General features: G+C 39.9%; 1 protein-coding gene across 1 annotated transcript in view; it reads right to left on the reverse strand.

Annotated features, from left to right (window-relative positions):
* sin3aa (SIN3 transcription regulator family member Aa) overlaps positions 1-14,175 on the reverse strand; it is a 26,226-nt gene extending 12,051 nt beyond the window's left edge. Inside the window, 13 exon segments of the mRNA XM_059335591.1 lie at positions 691-807; positions 1,734-1,944; positions 2,073-2,191; positions 2,774-2,863; positions 2,959-3,114; positions 4,161-4,313; positions 5,186-5,434; positions 6,602-6,905; positions 7,733-7,839; positions 8,059-8,238; positions 9,999-10,082; positions 10,084-10,222; positions 13,827-14,175. Coding sequence (XP_059191574.1) covers positions 691-807; positions 1,734-1,944; positions 2,073-2,191; positions 2,774-2,863; positions 2,959-3,114; positions 4,161-4,313; positions 5,186-5,434; positions 6,602-6,905; positions 7,733-7,839; positions 8,059-8,238; positions 9,999-10,082; positions 10,084-10,191 — 1,878 coding nt within the window. The 5' untranslated portion in view covers positions 10,192-10,222; positions 13,827-14,175.
* Between the last annotated feature and the right edge of the window lie 3,982 nt (positions 14,176-18,157).

Genomic DNA, 18,157 nt, shown 5'->3' on the forward strand with positions numbered 1-18,157 from the left:
TTTTATCACAAAGTGAGAGCAAATGTTCAGTCAAGTAAGATATGACATGTCACAAGTAGTTTTATTGAAACCGTTTATTTAAGTGAACATAAATACAAAAGGCCAATCTTTTTTCTGAAATAAATATATTTATATGAGAAAAGAATAACATTACAAAAGAACTAAATATGACAAACCCTAGTAAGGGCAGCATTTATATATGAGGAAATAAAAAAAATTGAACTTTATTGATATTTGCGATATGGTCTAATTCCATATCACATTTAAAAATATATGGATATATCTTTTGAATCGATATATCGCCCAGCCCTATGATGGAGCACATTGTGCCCTGCTGATAGTCTGTCAGGTGGGACAAAACAAACGACAAGCAACAAAAACTGAATTAACAATTTTGTTATGACAGAGAGAGTAAAGTTGTGTACCAGTATGTGTTCAGATGTGAACTGCACCAACCCATCGGTGTGTGTGTGTGTGTGTGTGTGTGTGTGTGTGTGTTTTTGTAAAATATTAAGAAAACAAGAATGTGTTATTGCTTCAATTCGTAACTTTGTTCTTACTAACGTAGCTCCCTCTCTTCATTCACTGTCTAGCTCGCTCCACCACCACTCCTCTCTCTCTCTCTCTCTCTCTCTCTGGTTGGTGGAGGTGTGTGTGTGTGTGTGTGTGTGTGTGTGTGTGTGTGCTCACCTCGAAGCGCTCGTCCTCACAGCGGTAGATGTGCTCCTCGTACTGAGTCTTCTTGGAGCTGACGAAGGTGGAGTCCTCGGACCAGGAGGGGAAGGAGACCCAGGTGTCGTTTAACACCTGCAAACAAACAAACAAACAAACAAATAAACAAACAAACAGTGGATCAAGATAACCAGTAGGGGCTGAAATGTGTGCCACCAGAAACTGAATTTGAATAATTTATATCTGAATTTGAATTGCTTAACTTGAATAATTGTTGCATTAAAAACCTGAATTTAAATCACATAATTTGAATTCGTATTGTTCAATTTGAATCATTGCATTGAAAAACTGAATCTGAATTGTAATTTGAAATTGAATTTATTAGTTTGGAACTGAACATTCAGTTCTCACAATTCAAATTCAGTTAGCAAAATTCAATTTCAACTTTCTGCGACGAACATCCGGGTAGTTCAGGCAGAGCAATCGAGCACAGATACACAGAACACTCTTCGGCCAATCAGCGGCTCCGTTTTCTTTTGAAACATTTGTTGCCACGTGGTTGCCATAGCGCCTCTTCGGCCAATCAGCACCTCCGCTTTTTTTTGGTAACATTTGTTGCCACGTGGTTGCTATAGCGCCTCTTCGGCCAATCAGCGGCTCCGCTTTTTTTTTGTAACATTTGTTGCCACGTGGTTGCCATAGCGCCTCTTCGGCCAATCAGCACATATGTTTTCTGCACTTGATTGCGCTCTGACTTTTGCTAACTGAATTTGAATTGTGCGAACTGAATGTTGAGTTCCAAACTAATAAATTAAATTTCAAATTACAATTCAGATTCAGTTTTTCAATGCAATGATTCAAATAGAACAATATAAAATTCAAATTATGTGATTCAAATCCAGTTTTTTAATGCAATTATTAAATTTAAGCAATTCAAATTCAACTATAAATAAGTCAAATTCAGTTACTGGTGGCTCATATTTCAGCCCATAAACCAGCTGCAGCTTCAGAAACCAGAAAACAAAACGTTCCTAATGACACCAGCGTTAATGAACTCTGACCTCTTTACAGAGCGGCGTCCTGCCGGTGCACTTGGGCTGCTGGTAGCTCTTGGGCAGCGCTCTGTAACTGGAGCCCAGACGCTTACAGGACGCATAGTCGATCTCCATGGCGATGCCCTCCGTGGCCCGCTCCTTCGGATACGTTTCCATGTGCGACATTTCCCGATATCCCAGGAAGTTCTTAAACCAGTTGAACAGCTCCGGGAACTTCCTGTTAAACAGAATGAAGTGGAAAACATGTGAATGATACATATATATATATATATATATATATATATATATATATATATATACACAGAGTACAGTGTAAAGAGATTAAAGTCCTGTTTCAGCTCTCACCCCAGGAACGGCAGCACCAGCTGCACCAGCTCGGCCCTGGAGATCACCTCCTGGTTGAAGATCACCAGGCAGCGCAGGAAGTTGTCGTAGGCTTCGGCACTTCGCAGAGCTTTACGAACCTGCAGGAGAAACACACAACACAACAGATCTTAGACTTACTATTTTTTTCTATGGCTGTATATTGTATTTTATAAGCAGTCACATATTGTATATTATTTTAAATATTTTTCCTGTATAGTAACTATATTAGTTTATAGGTTCAGATCAATAATGAAACTTTTTAATAGTTAAAAATGTATTAATAACTAAATAAGGCGGTTGGAATGAATAACGTCTCTTCTTTTCCAACATGTTTTTATTACTTTGATTGATCTTTTTATTCAAACATGTTAAAATGTAATATTTAAAAAACATTTTTAAATTAAAAACAACAATAACAATACAATTTACCGCAGAAATGTAGCAAAAATATCAATAAACCTTAAATTTAAGAGCTGATATCTAGACATTTAACATGGTTTTATTCATAATGATTGTAGTTATTATGGTCTACTAATTTTTCTCCATGACTGTATATTTAAAAGGTAATTACATCTTTATCAACGTCATTTCTCAACATCACCAAAATAATTATTTCCAATCTGAGATGAACTGAATGAGGATTCTTTTTGTTTGGTTTGTTAGATAAAAACACAGCGTACCTTCTCAAAGAAGAGCGATTCTGTCCCCGCTCCGTGCTTGCTGGCCTCGGCCACCGACGAATCCTTCAGATTCATCAACTTCAGCTTCTTCTGCAGCGGGAGAAACAAACAGACAGGAAGTGAAGACCTGAGGAGGACCAGGAGCAGACTGGGAGCTTCAGCAGTGTGTGAGGAGGTGGATGTACCTTGACGGGGGGCGTGGCGCCGGGGGTGGGATGGCGCCGGATCTGGCAGCCGTTCTGATTGGGCCTCAGCTTGTTGTTGAGCTGCAGCTTCTTGGCGGTTCCTCCGTGGTCGTTCCGTACCGACTCGGCCTTCTCGGCTGTGGTCTTACTGAGCAGCTGTGGACGGTTTCAGACATTAAAACGGGTCCAGATACAGTGGCCCTCATTTATCAAACCAGCGTACGACAGAAAGTGAGCGTCAAGTGGGCGTACGATCATTTCTACGCAAGGCTCGGCATTTAGCAAAGTCTGGATGTGAGCGGAGGTACGCAAATTAACCAGTGATGTTAACAGTTTACAACCTCTTTTACAGAAACTAAATGCTTAAAAGTTGCAGCTAATCCCATAATATTCCGGTTTTAACATGAAGTCACTTTAACAACATTGTTGTTGTTGTTTTCTTTATCTTTCTACAACAATTGTCATTATTAATATTGCATTTTATCATTATTTTGCTGTGTTCAGGATGTCTGGACGTCAGTGTCTGGGTGTAAAGCTACAAAAATAGTGGACACAATGCTAAAATATGCACATACTTTGGGATTAAAACGTACTTTAAAACATTGTTTACCTCCTGGCTGCAACCAAAAAGCTATGAAAACTTTAAAGGCTGTGCTCCGAATGTAAAATATTCACTGAACTTGTTTGAGTTTATAACTATAAGTACTTTTATTTCATAAACCTCCGTTGCTGCGTATTTCTGTATAATGTCTATTTCCTCCTGTTGTTATTTCTAACGGTGTACTTTGCCAATAAAGTTGACTTCAGGGGGAAAAAATCCTCTTTTTGGCCGTATTGTGTCCTTCGGTGTTGTAAACTCTGGAGGCGAGCCTTCTGAATCAGGTATATATTATATATATTATATAAATTAGGGCGTGGTATTTAAATTACGATTGTTTATCAAAAGCCGATCATTCTCAGGCTGTGATTGGAGAGATACGATCGTTTGATAAATCACACGTGAACAATGTCATAAGACCAAATATACGCTCAGATCTGCTCGTTTCTACGCTGGTTTGATAAATGAGGGCCACTTGGGTTTTTCCTGCAGGTCATCATTACCAACAAGGTTAAATGTTTCACTGGTGCAAAGTATTAAAAGAGAGAAGACCCACAGAAGAGATAAAGACTGCAGGAAAGTGAAGCGGAGGGTCTCTGCTCACCACAGAGCTGTTGGCGTCGGGGAGGAACTGTCCGAACTCTGACAGCAGGTCCTCCTGGTTCTTGAAGAGCCGAGCCACCTGAGCGTAGACCTCCTGCTCCGTCAGGGCCGGCGTGTAGTTCCCCCCAGCCTCCTTAGCGTTACGCTGCTCCTTCTGTGGGCCACAAACAGCTTTAATCAAATCTTCTGCTGAGCCACTATGAGGTGAGAGGTCACACAGTCTAGTTTTAAAATGCACTTCTACGGTTTCTCTTTTTTCAGTCTGCAAACCCAAACTGTGGGAAAACGGTTTGTTTTTTTGCGCTCCAAACGGAGCTGAAGTGGTCCGACTATTGTGACAGATTACAAACTGAAACTGCAACAAGTTTCATTACAAACATGAAGTCACTCTGTGTCCACGGTCCACTGGGCACATAATCACACAGATTCTTGTTGGTGTATGATGGAAATACACAAGCATTTTGTGTTTTCTGCTCAAATTTAGTCAATATGTGTCTCTTTAGATTAGAATCTTTAGTTCAGCCAGACGATACCTGTAACCAAACTGGTCTGTATATCTTTATTCTATGAGTCATGGAAAAATGTGATCTTTTTAAACCACTATTCATCCCAAAGTCTCAGTCTCAGTCCGTTTTGTGTCTCAGTTTTTTGTCTCAGTCTGGTCTCAGTCTGGCCTCAGTTTTGTCTCAGTCTGGTCTCAGTTTTATCTCAGTTTTATCTCAGTTTTGTTTCAGTTTTGTCTCAGTTTTGTGTCTCAGTTTTTTGTCTCAGTCTGGTCTCAGCTTTGTCTCAGTCTGGTCTCAGTTTTATCTCAGTTTGGTCTCAGTTTGGTCTCAGTTTTGTCTCAGTTTTGTCTCAGTCTGGCCTCAGTTTTGTCTCAGTTTTGTTTCAGTTTTGCCTCAGTTTTGTCTCAGTTTTGTCTCAGTTTTGTCTCACTTTCGTCTCAGTTTTGTCTCAGTCTGGCCTCAGTTTTGTCTCAGTTTTGCCTCAGTTTTGCCTCAGTCTGGTCTCAGTCCGGTTTCTGACCTGGTACGTGTGGAGGATCTCCAGGAAGGCTTTGTAGATGTCGGGCTGGCCCTGGAAGCGGTTCTTGATCTTGTTGACGTAGTTGATGGCGTGGTTGAACTCCACCGGCTGGTTGTTCTGCAGCGGCGGCCCAGCGGGCGTCCCGCTGAGTGGCTGGTGGAGCTGCATGGGCGGGGAGCGAGGAGAGGTGTAGGCGGGGATGGACGGGTTGCTCTGACTGCTCGGGGTCAACGCCGGCGGCTGGAGAGGCTGCAGGAGAGATGGAGGAACAGTTAACTAGCTGCACTACGAGGCCTGTCACCACAACACAGTTTTTAGGATGGTATATTTTCCCAGAAACTATCACGATAAACGATAGGATCTCAGTCTACAGACAGTTGATTGGTCAAACTGTGTGCTTTTGCTTGGTTGAAACGAAAACCTGCAGCCACACGGCCCTTTGTGGAATAGTTTGGACATGCCTGGCCTAGACAATGTGTTAAATCAGAGTAGTTTTTTGTGAGTGTGTCACATAAAGCTTATTCTGGCAGTTGACATATAATGTAAATGTCCTTTCAGTCTGTGTGACATGTCGGCCTGTTCCTATATTACACTAGAAATATACTCCTAGTAAAATTAATGACCTAGTGATCTTAAGTTAAAAATTTAATAATTTCCTAAGTGACAAAACTAAGAAGTTCCTAAGACATACGACAATTCTTAAGAAAAAAAATGGTGAATAGCATTTAAGAACGTTCTTAGGAACTGTATGCGCCATATTCATTTTTGTATTATTTCATGTAATTTTGCTCCATGCCACTGGGGGGGGCTTTGTTTGTTGTGTGGCTCAGCTGACCTCAGGTCAACTGGGTTGGGTCATTTAACCTGGGAAACCCAGACACCGGTGTTGCTGATTTGGGAAGCAAACAGTTTTCGACTGTGCCCAGTTTATGCCCAGTTTGTGCCCAGTATGTGCCTAGTATTTTTGGTTTTTGATATAAGAATATATTTGTTGTTTTCGTTACATGTATGTATTATGAGTTAAAGTCATTGCCGCTGTATGACATATGTAAGGTAAATAAATCAGCGAGATATTTTGTAAACATTACTGAACTTTCAATTTTGATATGTTGGGAGCGCACTGTGGGCGCACGTCTAAACTAGATCATTCGTATTAGCAACCAGTACTAGACTTCTTTTAGGACTTAGTCAGTACAGGAACATCTTATTTTTTTTTCTTAAGGATTTTCTTTAGTTTTATCTTACGGAAAACTTTTGTGAATCCAGCCCCTGTTCTACAGGAAAGGTAACCTTCAATGACTTCTGTTGTGATTTGGCACTCTATAGAAAATAACAGTTTTCAGTTCATTGGGGGGGCGGGGCGCCCCACTATTATATGGATTAAAATATCTTTTTGTTTCTACAGCTCTGGATCACCTTGCTCATCTTGGCGGGGGCGGGCTGCGTCAGGAGGGACGGGGCGGTGGCGGTGGTGGTGGCGGCGGCAGACGGCAGCGGGGGCGGATGCTGGCTAGCTGCTCCTGTGATGGGGATGTTCTGGACTGAGATCCCGTGCGGGGTGATGTGGTGGATCTGACCCGGCGTGGTCACGTTGACCAGGTCGTTGGTCTGGACCTCGATCTTGTAGCCCGGCGGCAGGAAAGTGTTAAAGCCCATGATGAGGTCGGGGTGACCCTTGAAGAGCTGCGACACTCTGCTGATGACCCCGGGAGTGTCAATACTGGACAGAAACAGAAACAGACACAAGAGATAACAGATTAAAGTCTTTCACTGACAACACATGAATACGAGAAACTCACGTTTGTGCAGCATAAACATCAGATCACTGGTCAATGAATGAGGAAAAATAAATTATTGCCTGACTTTATTAAAACTCCAAGAGTTGTTTTGCAGCATTCTCAGCACACTGATTACATATATAACTACAAAAAATAAATACATTTGGCTCCAACACTGCTAAATCACTGTGGTCTATTTTATTTTTTTAAATCTATTTTATTTTATTTATTCTATTTTATTTACCCCATTTTCTTTTATTTATTCTATTTCATTTTATTTGTTCCATTTTAGTTTATTTATTCCATTTTATTTCATTTTTTCTATTTTATTTACTCCATTTTCTTTTATTTACTCTATTTTATTTATTCTATTTTATTTCCTCTATTTCATTTAATTTATTCTATTTTATTTTATCTATTATTTGTTTTATTCTAATGTGTGTCTTTTTAACATATTGTGTGTGTTTAAGCCGTGAGTCTGAAGGAAATTTCGTTATCTTGTATGATGACAATAAAAACTCTTGAATCTTCCAGTAGCTCAGAGCTGCCATCAGGGCTTTAGAATGTAACTGCTGTTAAAACTATTTAAATAAATCACATTTTGTTTTTGTTCTGTCAACTCTCTCGTACAGTCTCTCTCTCCGTCTCTTTTAAAACGAGTCTGGAACTTTACCTAACACTGCTCCAAGTTCACATTCTGAACACAAACCTGGCTGACTTTTGGGTTTCTTGCAGTATCTTTTTCTATAAACAACAACAATGAACGAACCTTTGAGACTTGAACTCCTTCATGATGTCAAGAAAGTCGTTGTAGACCTGAGGCTGGTTGCCGAACTGCAGTTTCACTTGATCCAAGTAAGACAAAGCATCTTCCACCTTCGGGGAAAAGGAAAAACATTTATTTAATCAACCTGATTCTGATATTAAACAAAAGGTCTGTCACGATAATTACTATATCGATTTATTGTTGGATATATAAAATGGACATTTCTGGGAAAATATATCATCTTAAATAATGTTTTATCGTGACAAGCCTATTAAACAACACATGTTTATACAGTAAAACAACTATAACTTAATAAACCCATCAGTGACCTTGAGCCTCTGGAACTGCTGGCCCTGAGCCGAGGCCTGAGGAGCCGCCGTGTGGCCGTGCCCCGCCATCACCGAGGGTCCGTGGGACTGGACCGCCGGGCCGTGGTGGTGGGCGCCGCCGTGGACGGCCGGGCTCGGAGCGTGGCCGTGCCCGCCGCTGTTCTGGGCCACGGCGGAAACCTGGGAAAGCAGAGACACCTACAACAATGATCGCACATCGTTAACTTCAGTACATCAGGGAGGAAACGTGATGGATAGCACTGTGAGCTTCACACAACACACAATAAAAATACACAGAAATTCATCCTCATAACCAGAGGACCATGCAGCGAGCCTGACAGGACAAACAGAGCTTTTTATATGTTTCATATGATACTTTATTAAATCTTGGGGTGTTTTTAGTCGCAACATGCCCACTTTATGCACTATATCAGAAACTGTTTGGGGCAGAACCCATGCAGTGCTTCTCCTGCAGTAAATGTGTTATTGTGTCCTCTTGTGTGTGTATCTTTGTGCATCCTGAGGTCCCGAAACAGTCTGTGAGCTGCATAAATCGGGTCTGACTGGAAAGCTGAGACTCTTGTGGATAGCATTCATGATTTACCCCTTTTTACATTTTTGATGCCCGCTGCGTGAGGCATCCTAAAACTGTTATAAATAAAATCCCTATATTATTGGTGCCCCGTGTGAGGCACCATTTATTTGTAATAAGGCATCCTAAAATTCCTTTACTGGTTAATAACTGACCTGCAGATATCTGAATGAAAATAAGTTCTATGTTTCCCCACAAGTCTCTTTACAGACATGCTGTAACCTGCAGTAAATGTGTTATTGTGTCCTCTTGTATGTGAATCTTTGTGCATCCTGGGGTCCCGAAACAGTCTGTGAGCTGCATAAATCGGGTCTGACTGGAAAGCTGAAACTCTAGTGGATTCAATGAGCCCAAATGGTCTATATGGGTACCCATGAGTGTCTTCTTTACAGACATACCCACTTTATGCTGATCTCATGCAGATAAATGTGCTATTTTTGCCTATTAAAAAATGGTGCATGTGAATCTTTGTGCACACTGGGGTCTCTAAACAGTTTGTGAGATGCATAAATCTGGAGAGACAACAAGACTAAACTCTGTGTGTGAATATGATACTTTACTAAATCTTTGGGCTGTTTTTAGACGTGACATGCCCACTTTATGCACTTTATCAGAAGCTGTTTGGGAACCCAGAACTCATGCAGTGTTTCTCCTGCAGTAAATGTGTTATTGTGTCCTCTTGTGTGTGAATCTTTGTGCATCCTGGGGTCCCTAAACAGTCTGTGAGCTGCATAAATCGGGTCTTGGTGTAAAGCTGAGACTCTTGTGGATTCAATGAGCCCAATGTTCTTCATGTGTGATGATGTTAGTGAGTGAAACTTGAGCTCAGTGTATAAAACAAGCTCCTGTGACCTGTGATTATGGAGGATTTTTGACCATTTTTGTCCATTCTCAAGTTTAAAATTGTGAAATTTAGCACAAAATCTGTTGAAAAAATGAATTCATCACAAATATGCTGAAACAATTTATAATCCATAATTGAGCAAGGACTTATATACTCATAATCTTCAAAGCCCTGCTCAGAGTAACCTTCTACAGTCATGGAAAAAAACATTAGACCAATTTGGTCAATTTGTGTCTTTTTTAGTAATTTTTACATCTACAGTCATAGAAACATTCTTGATAATAACCAAAATCATTATCAATAAAACCATGTTAAATGTCTAGATATCAGCTCTTAAATCAAACTCTTATCAGCTATTTTTGTTGTTATCATTATATTTGTCCAAACAAATGTATCTTTAGTTGTACCAGGCATTAAAATGAAAAATTGAAGAAAGAGGGTGGTCTAATAATATTTTCCATGACTGTATATGTGACAAAGGTGCAGTGGAGCAGTGGCGTGTACCTGGTATCCCTGGGGGACGGAGTACTGGACGCCTGGCGTGGGCTGCATGTTGTCGGACACGGCCTCATAAACAGCCGGAGCCGGAGGCGGAGCGGGGGGCCAGGACACGGTGCTGGAAGGCGTCCGTGTTGCCAGCGAGGCGCCGCTGCTGGGAGGCAAAAACTGTTTCCTGATCCTCCAGTCGCCGCTTCATTATGAACTCATACTCATGAGAGCTGAGAGACCTGAAGAGGGAAGGAGAGCACATGAAAAGTATTTTATACTGGACACATTAAATCAGACTCCTGCTTAGGCCTGTCACCATTAGGGTTGTCAAAAGTATCGATACTCAAACGTTGTATCCGGATACAATACTCATTTTCAAAAATATCGATACCTAGCCAAGGAATGAACACTTAAGTTAAGTTATTTTTTTGTTTTTTTTATCAAGCTTGCCTAATATTGTGCACAGCATACAACCTCAAAATATTCTTCTAATTGTTATTGTTTATTGTATTTATTTATTTTTTGCACTACCTCAGACCTGAAGCTTGTTATCATAGTTGCAGTTTTCTTTTTGCACAACAGTTTTTTATTATAAATATTTAACCTGTGGTTCTGTTCATTTTCTGAGTTGAAAATTTTAGTATCGTGACAACCCTAGTCAAAAGTATCGATACTCAAAAAAAGTATCGACACTAAAACGTTGTATCCGGATACGATACTCCTTTTAAAAAGTATCGACGTTAATTGACACAGTGTCAGTAAACATAAGCATTAAGAGTTAATAAGTTTACATAAATGTTGGTGACTGAAAAGTGTTATTTTCTCTCTTGAAGTCCCAGAATGAAGCAGAGATAAACACACATAGCGGAAAATATTGTTCTAATTGTTATTGTGTATTGTATTTATTTATTTTTGCACTACCTCAGACCTGAAGCTTGTTATCATAGTTGCAGTTTTCTTTTTGCACAACTGTTTTTCATTATAAATATTTAACCTGTGGTTCTGTTCATTTTTACACATTGCATTTTTCTTGTTGTTAAAGATATTTCTATAAAGTGGAATTTGTAGTTGTGTACAGTGATTGTGTATGTGTATCAGTAAATTTGAAGTCACATACTCTTTGAGTTGTGTACTTGTAGATTTTTTTTTCTCCACAAATACAACACAACACTTACACTTTTACAAATCCTTAATTACAGGTGCACAAATGCTGATTTAAACAACTGACATGCTGTACACAACTACAGATTCCACTGTTAGAGGGGCTCAAATAATACCTTCATAAGCACTTTTCAAGCATTTCAAGGTGCATTTGTAATTCAAGGATTTGCAAACCATTGCATTCTGTTGATATTCAGGTTTCGCACAGTTGTAATGTAATATAATGCACAATGCATGTCACAGAGATGTAAAGCAGCACAATGCCTGTCCTCTGGTGTCAGTGAAGCTAAACGTGACTAAACGCATCTAAATGTTGACATGCAGTGAATGTCAACCTTGCAGCCTCCGCAGCCAATGAGACACACACCGCTCTACGTCAGTGGCTCAGCCATTCACAACTTCCTCCACACACAAACAACAGCACGAGCTCCTGAAACACACAACAGTCAGGAGGGAGGAGGCTGAAGGAGCGGAGGTGCACAGAGTGAACCTGAAGTGCTGCAGAAATGGAGAAACAAAGCCCTGTGAGCTGCGGTCCTGCAGAATAAAGCGGGACTGCTCTCTTTACAGGGACTCACTGCATGTAGTAGCATTACATTCACTTAGAGCAGTGGTTCCCAACCTTTTTCCCTTGAAGCCCCCCCCCCCACTTGTGTCTGAGAAAAGCCAAGCCCCCCAACACACTAGCAAAATAGCCTAATATTTTAAATTGCAGACCAAAATATGTCCCTAAGTGGGTTTATTCAAATTTTTCATTATTCCATTACATGTGTTATTATCCATTAATTCATTATAACCACTTATCTGAGCTCAGATCTCAGACTATCACAGGGCTGACATATAGATACAGACAATCATTCACACTCTCTCATTCACTCCTACGGACAACTTAAGAGTTTCTATCACACAGGCTGCTGCAGCTCCGCTGTCATAGGGACAGATATATAAAATCTTTCCTGCCACATGCCATCACACTGAACAATAACAGATAATAGTCTGGTTCATTACATACAGTCGCTATATGCACTTTATGTGTTTTTTATGCAAACTGTTCATTGCACCTTATTTGTTTCACAGCACCAACATTTTTATACTGCATATTCATATTTATTCTGCACTGGAAATTTTCTGTACTGTTTTTTGTAAAACAAATATTTTTTATAACCTCAAAGCAGAGAAAGTTTCGCGCACCCCCTGTGATCTCTGGCCCGGACCCCAGGTTGGGAACCCCTGACTTAGAGCAGCTATTCTCAACCTTGGGGTCCCGACCCCAATTGGGGTCGTGAGATGATTTCTGGGGGTCGCCAAATCATTTTGGAAGTCAGCTCTGTCTCCACTGTGTTTAAGTGTTCATGTGTTTTGGTCTTTTTTGTCATTTTGTTTCTTTTTTGGGCCATTTTGTGTCTTTTTCTTGGTCAATTTGTGTCTTTTTTTGGGGTAATTTTGTGTCTTTTCTGACAAATCCCAAAGTATCAAGTTGTTACTTTCCAAGGAGTCTCTGGCTTGAAGCTGACTGTTACACACTCAGGAGGTCAGAATGGACCTTTAAACTGATAGCAAAGGACTTAGATTAATAGTAACAATAAAAATATAAAATACGCACACACACATATATATATATATATATATATATATATATATATATATAAATGCACAGACAGAGAGATGTTTTAGTTGTTGTCTGCTTCATTATTTGTCCAAAATTCATCGTATCAACTGAGTTTGTCTGATCTGAACTGTGTGTGTGAGATTCTGTTCAGTGACAACATGCATGTTAAATTGGGGGTCGCGACTCAAAAAGGTTGAGAACCCCTGACTTAGAGTAGCTATTCTCAACCTTGGGGTCGGGACCCCAATTGGGGTCGCAAGATGATTTCTGGGGGTCGCCAAATTCATGTGTTTTAGTCTTTTTGGTCATTTTGTGTCTTTTTTTGGTCAATTTGTGTCTTTTTTGGGGTAATTTTATGTCTTTTCTGACAAATCCCAAAGTATCAAGTTGTTACTTTCCAAGGAGTCTCTGGCTTGAAGCTGACTGTTACACACTCAAACTGATAGCAAAGGACTTAGATTAATGGTAACAATAAAATATAAAATATATATATAAATGCACAGACAGAGATGTTTTAGTTGTTGTCTGCTTCATTATTTGTCCAAAATCCATCGTATCAACTGAGTTTGTCTGATCTGAACTGTGTGTGAGAGATTCTGTTCAGTGACAACATGCATGTTAAACTGGGGGTCGCGACTCAAAAAGGTTGAGAACTACTGCCTTAGAGTAGTGCAGCTACATGCTAACAGCTAACTAGCGCCTCACCATCCCCTTTATAGACCTGGCGGCAGCAGCAGCAGCAGCCTCGGCCTCGAGTTGCAGCACGCCGCCTCCCCTGCACCCTCGCGCCGCCCGCCATTTCCAGCGCGAGGCGCCGGGGGGTGCAGCTAATTATTTACGGGGCAGGTGAGCGGGGGAAGCAGCTGGCCCCGAGGCTGCACGGCTGCACGTTTAGACTGAAACCGAAACCCGCAGCGGGTTTTTCTTTTCACTGCGCCGAGAAGTTGTTGAGTCGACAGCGGCTAATGTAAACAACATGCCCGGACACGGAGCTCCGTCTGCGGCTAGCCTAGCAACAAGCTAACGGCTAAATGTGGCTAACGGGGTTAGCTTGCTGTGCTGAATGAACTCACCCTCTCTCCCAAACAGCGAGCTGAAGATCGGGTTAATAATCCGTTATGAGTGAGCTGCTGCCCTGGAGAGGAAGACACCGGGCGGAGCGGAGCAGCTTATGGAGGAGTTTATTATTTCTTTTTTAAAACAAACAGTTGAAACAGAGCAAGAGGCAGAAAAAGTGGAAATCTCTCCCCGAGAGGAAAACAAGCTCCGCTCGCTCGGTCCCGCGGAGGGGCGGGGTTTACAGGCGCGGGCCCGCCTCCAGAGAAGCACTATTGGTCAGTTAGTCAAGAGCGGCCACAAGAGGGCGGGGCCACGCGTATGGATTGTGTGATTTACCTGTCAATCACAGATATTGTTACATAGTAACCATGCACACCCATTTTGACTTGAAGCGCGACAATCAGCAGAGTCCCGCTCTGAAATATATAATAAATAATTAATATATAATAAATAAATATTAAATATATAATACATATAACAAATATATAACAATCAGCAGAGTCCCGCTCTGAAAAATATATAAGTATATATGTATATTATAAATATATTATACATATATAATAAATAAAAAATAAATATAACAAATAAATAACAATCAGCAGAGTCCCGCTCTGAAAAATATATAAGTATATATGTATATTATAAATATATTACAAATATATAATAAATACATAATAAATATATAATAAATAAATAACAAATATATAACAATCTGCAGCAGAGCCCCACTCCGTAAGATAAATATATATAATGTATATATAATAAATAAATAATAAATATAATTTTATTCTGACACTCAAGTAAAGTACAAGTACCTCAGAAGTACTTTAGTACAGTACTTGAGTAAACTTAGTGTCAGTAGCAGCAGCTTTGTGACTGGAGTTTATATATCTATATAGCTCTATCCAAGCTTTTATTCTGAAAACCCAGCTACTTCCTGGAGTTTTCAACACGTGACTCTGTAAGAGGGAGTTTAAGCCCCGCCCCTCTATGGAGCCTGCAGCCAATCAGCGCTCGCAGCCGTCATTACAAACCCAAAAAGGAGGAACTTCCAAAATAAACCGTCTCCAACAACAGACAGGCGGAGCTGCAGCAGCAGCAGCCGGGATCCGAGCCTCCAGCCCGGGCACAGAGGCTCCGGCAGCCCCGCTGAGAGCTCCACCACACACACCGTCACAATAAACGTTTTTATGATGTTAGTGCTGCAGAAAACACCAAAGTTTACTGCAAACTGTAACAGTAAGAGCTGTGTTTGGGGCTTTTTGTTGCAAGTTTTGTGCTAAAGCATGCGAGACTTCGCAATGCGCGCTCCCCCCGCCCCCCCCCTGCACTCCCACCGACCTGCAAACAAAAGGCACTAAAACGCATCAGCTGGCCGCTACAAGGGCGCCGTGAAGGCCTCACGGGCTGCAGGAGGAGCCGCTCCCGTTGCAGGAGAAGCCGATCCGGCAGCAGGAGGAGCCGATCCAGCAGCAGGAGGAGCCGCTCCCGCTGCAGGAGGAGCTGCTCCGGCAGCAGGAGGAGCGGGTCCCGTTGCCCTACCAAATAATGCCAAAGTCAAACGGAACGGGAACTACGAGGCGTCGCGGTGTGGAGACATCCGCGCGCCATTACGCACGCACGCACACACACACACACACACACACACACACACACACACACACACACACACACACACACAGGGACAAATCATATTCTTTGCTTAGTTCAATAGTCGGGAGTAAAATGTCGAACATGTCCCCCACAACAAGTCCCTCCTCCTGCACACACACACACACACACACACACACACACACACACACACACACTGCAGGCTGAATGTTTGGGATGTCTCTCACACACACACACACACACACACACACACAGTGTTTACTAGCAGGTTTTTGTCTCATTAAATTCATTAAAAACACGCAGAAGAGAATCACTGACCCGTGCACGCGCTCCGCTGCGTCACAAACACCGTCCACGCGCGGTCCCGACAGTGTTGTTGTTGTTGTTTTTGTGGATTAATCAGCTGTTTGAGGAAAACACTCCTCAGTCCGGATTCCTGTTTGTAACACAAGACCCGGACACGCCCCCCTCCGCTGCTATTGGCCCACACTGCGTCTTACGTCACTTTATTTTGAATATAACCCGCCAAAACAGAGACACGAACACCGACTAACACCTGGATCAGACAGGTAAACAGTACAGTTACTCAAATACTGAACTGAAGTAAACTACAAGTACACCAAAATTATACTTGAGGATTTCCATTTTGTGTATTTTTTTTTACTTTTACTCCATTACCTTAAAATATTATACTTTCACTCCACTACATTTAGAGGTAAAAAGTATAAAGTTACATAAAATAAAAATACTATGGAAATACAAGAACCTCAGAATTGTACTTCAGTACTAAATGTATTTAGTTACACTAATAAAAATGGATTAATGCCGCTTTTAAGAAACTTTGATTTTGTTTTGTGACATTAGATTTAATTCTTATTTTGTTTATTCATTGTCTGTTTGTGTGTGTCTATAGGAATAATGTAAAATTATATTATTAATGATAACAACAGAGTTTAATTTAAGAGCTGATATCTAGACATTTAACATGGTTTTATTGATTTTGATTTTGGTTATTATCCAGAATGTTTCCATGTCTGCAGATGTAAAAATGACACCAAAAAAGACACAAAATGACCAAAATAGATGTAAAAATGACTAAAAAGAACACAAAATAACCAAAGTAGATTCAAAAATAACTATAAAAAAAGACACAAAATGGCCAGATATAGATGTAAAAAAGACTGAAAAAAGACCAAATATAAATGTAAAAACGACTAAAAAAAGACAAAAAATAAAAAAAAATACACTCATAAAATAAAATTAGACCCTTGTTTTTTCAATGTCTTGTTCATTTTAATGTCTGGTTCAACTAAAGGTATATTTGTTTGGACAAATATAATAACAACAAAAATAGCTGATAAGAGTTTAATTTAAGAGCTGATATCTCATTTAACATGGTTTTATTGATAATAACCAAAATCATTATATAAAAAAACATACAACATATTGTATATTATTTTACACATTTTTCTTGTATAATAACTATATTAGTTTTTAGGTTCAGATCAATAATGAAACTTTTTAATATTTCATAATTTAATAACTAAATAAGGAGGTGGGAATTAATAATGTCTCTCCTTTTCCAACATGTTAAAACTAAATATTAAAAACTTTTTAAAATTAAAAACAAGAATAACAATACAATTTGCTGCAGAAATGTAGCAAAATATCAATAAACTAAATTTTAAAGCTTAAATAGATATTTCATGTCGGAACAGGAAGAAGTGGAGAGCACACTTTATATTTCTCTCTTTATATAAATATAAACTACTTTTAGAAAAGTCTAAATAAATGTATCTTGACTGAAACTGATGAATAAACAATATGAACTTCACTTTTTACCTCGTGAACTAAAGTTCGGAATAATTCACGTTTGTTTCTATGAGATCCTGCAGACAAACAAACAAACAAACAAACTGAAGCTGCTGATTAAATAAACACACACTTTTTATTTGTTGACATAGTTTGTATTTAATACAGTATAGCTTGATTCATATGAATGATAAAGTAACAGGTTATAATAGAACAAATATAAAATTAATGTCGATAATAACTGTATAATCCTGGATAATCGTATGAAAACAGTTGTTGAATACAATAGAAAAATAAAAAGGAAAGTAACAGTAAAAGAATCAGAGTGCATGAGGATGGCAGCTGCTTCACTACGAGCAAATTCAATATGAATTCTGTAGCAAAGAACACATTTTATTTTATTTATTTTCACCCGACGACGACATAATATGACACAGTTTTTTGTACATGTACTCTATAATAATAATAATAATAATAATAATAATAATAATGGCAAGATACTGGGACCAGATGAAGCACTGATTACAACCACAGCCTGTAGAACTGAAACACAATAATAATAATAATAATAAAATGAAAATATACGTTGTGACAGGCACAGCTCTGTACAGCTGCCAAACTTCTGGACTAAATGTTTTATTTATTTCAGCATGAAGAATGTTTTTCCCCAGCATCACATGAAGACAAGCGAGTCACAGCGAGTCTCAGATCAAGTCTTAGAGCGAGTCACAGCGAGTCAGAGCAGGTCTCAGATCAAATCACAGCGAGTCTCAGTCTCAGAGCGAGTCTCAGATCAAGTCATAGCGAGTCACAGTGAGTCTCAGATCAAGTCACAGCGAGTCAGAGCAGGTCTCAGATCAAATCACAGCGAGTCTCAGATCAAGTCTCAGAGCGAGTCTCAGGGTGAGTCAGAGCAAGTCTC

Source organism: Centropristis striata, chromosome 6, assembly GCF_030273125.1.
Source record: "Centropristis striata isolate RG_2023a ecotype Rhode Island chromosome 6, C.striata_1.0, whole genome shotgun sequence".
Lineage (NCBI taxonomy): Eukaryota > Metazoa > Chordata > Actinopteri > Perciformes > Serranidae > Centropristis > Centropristis striata.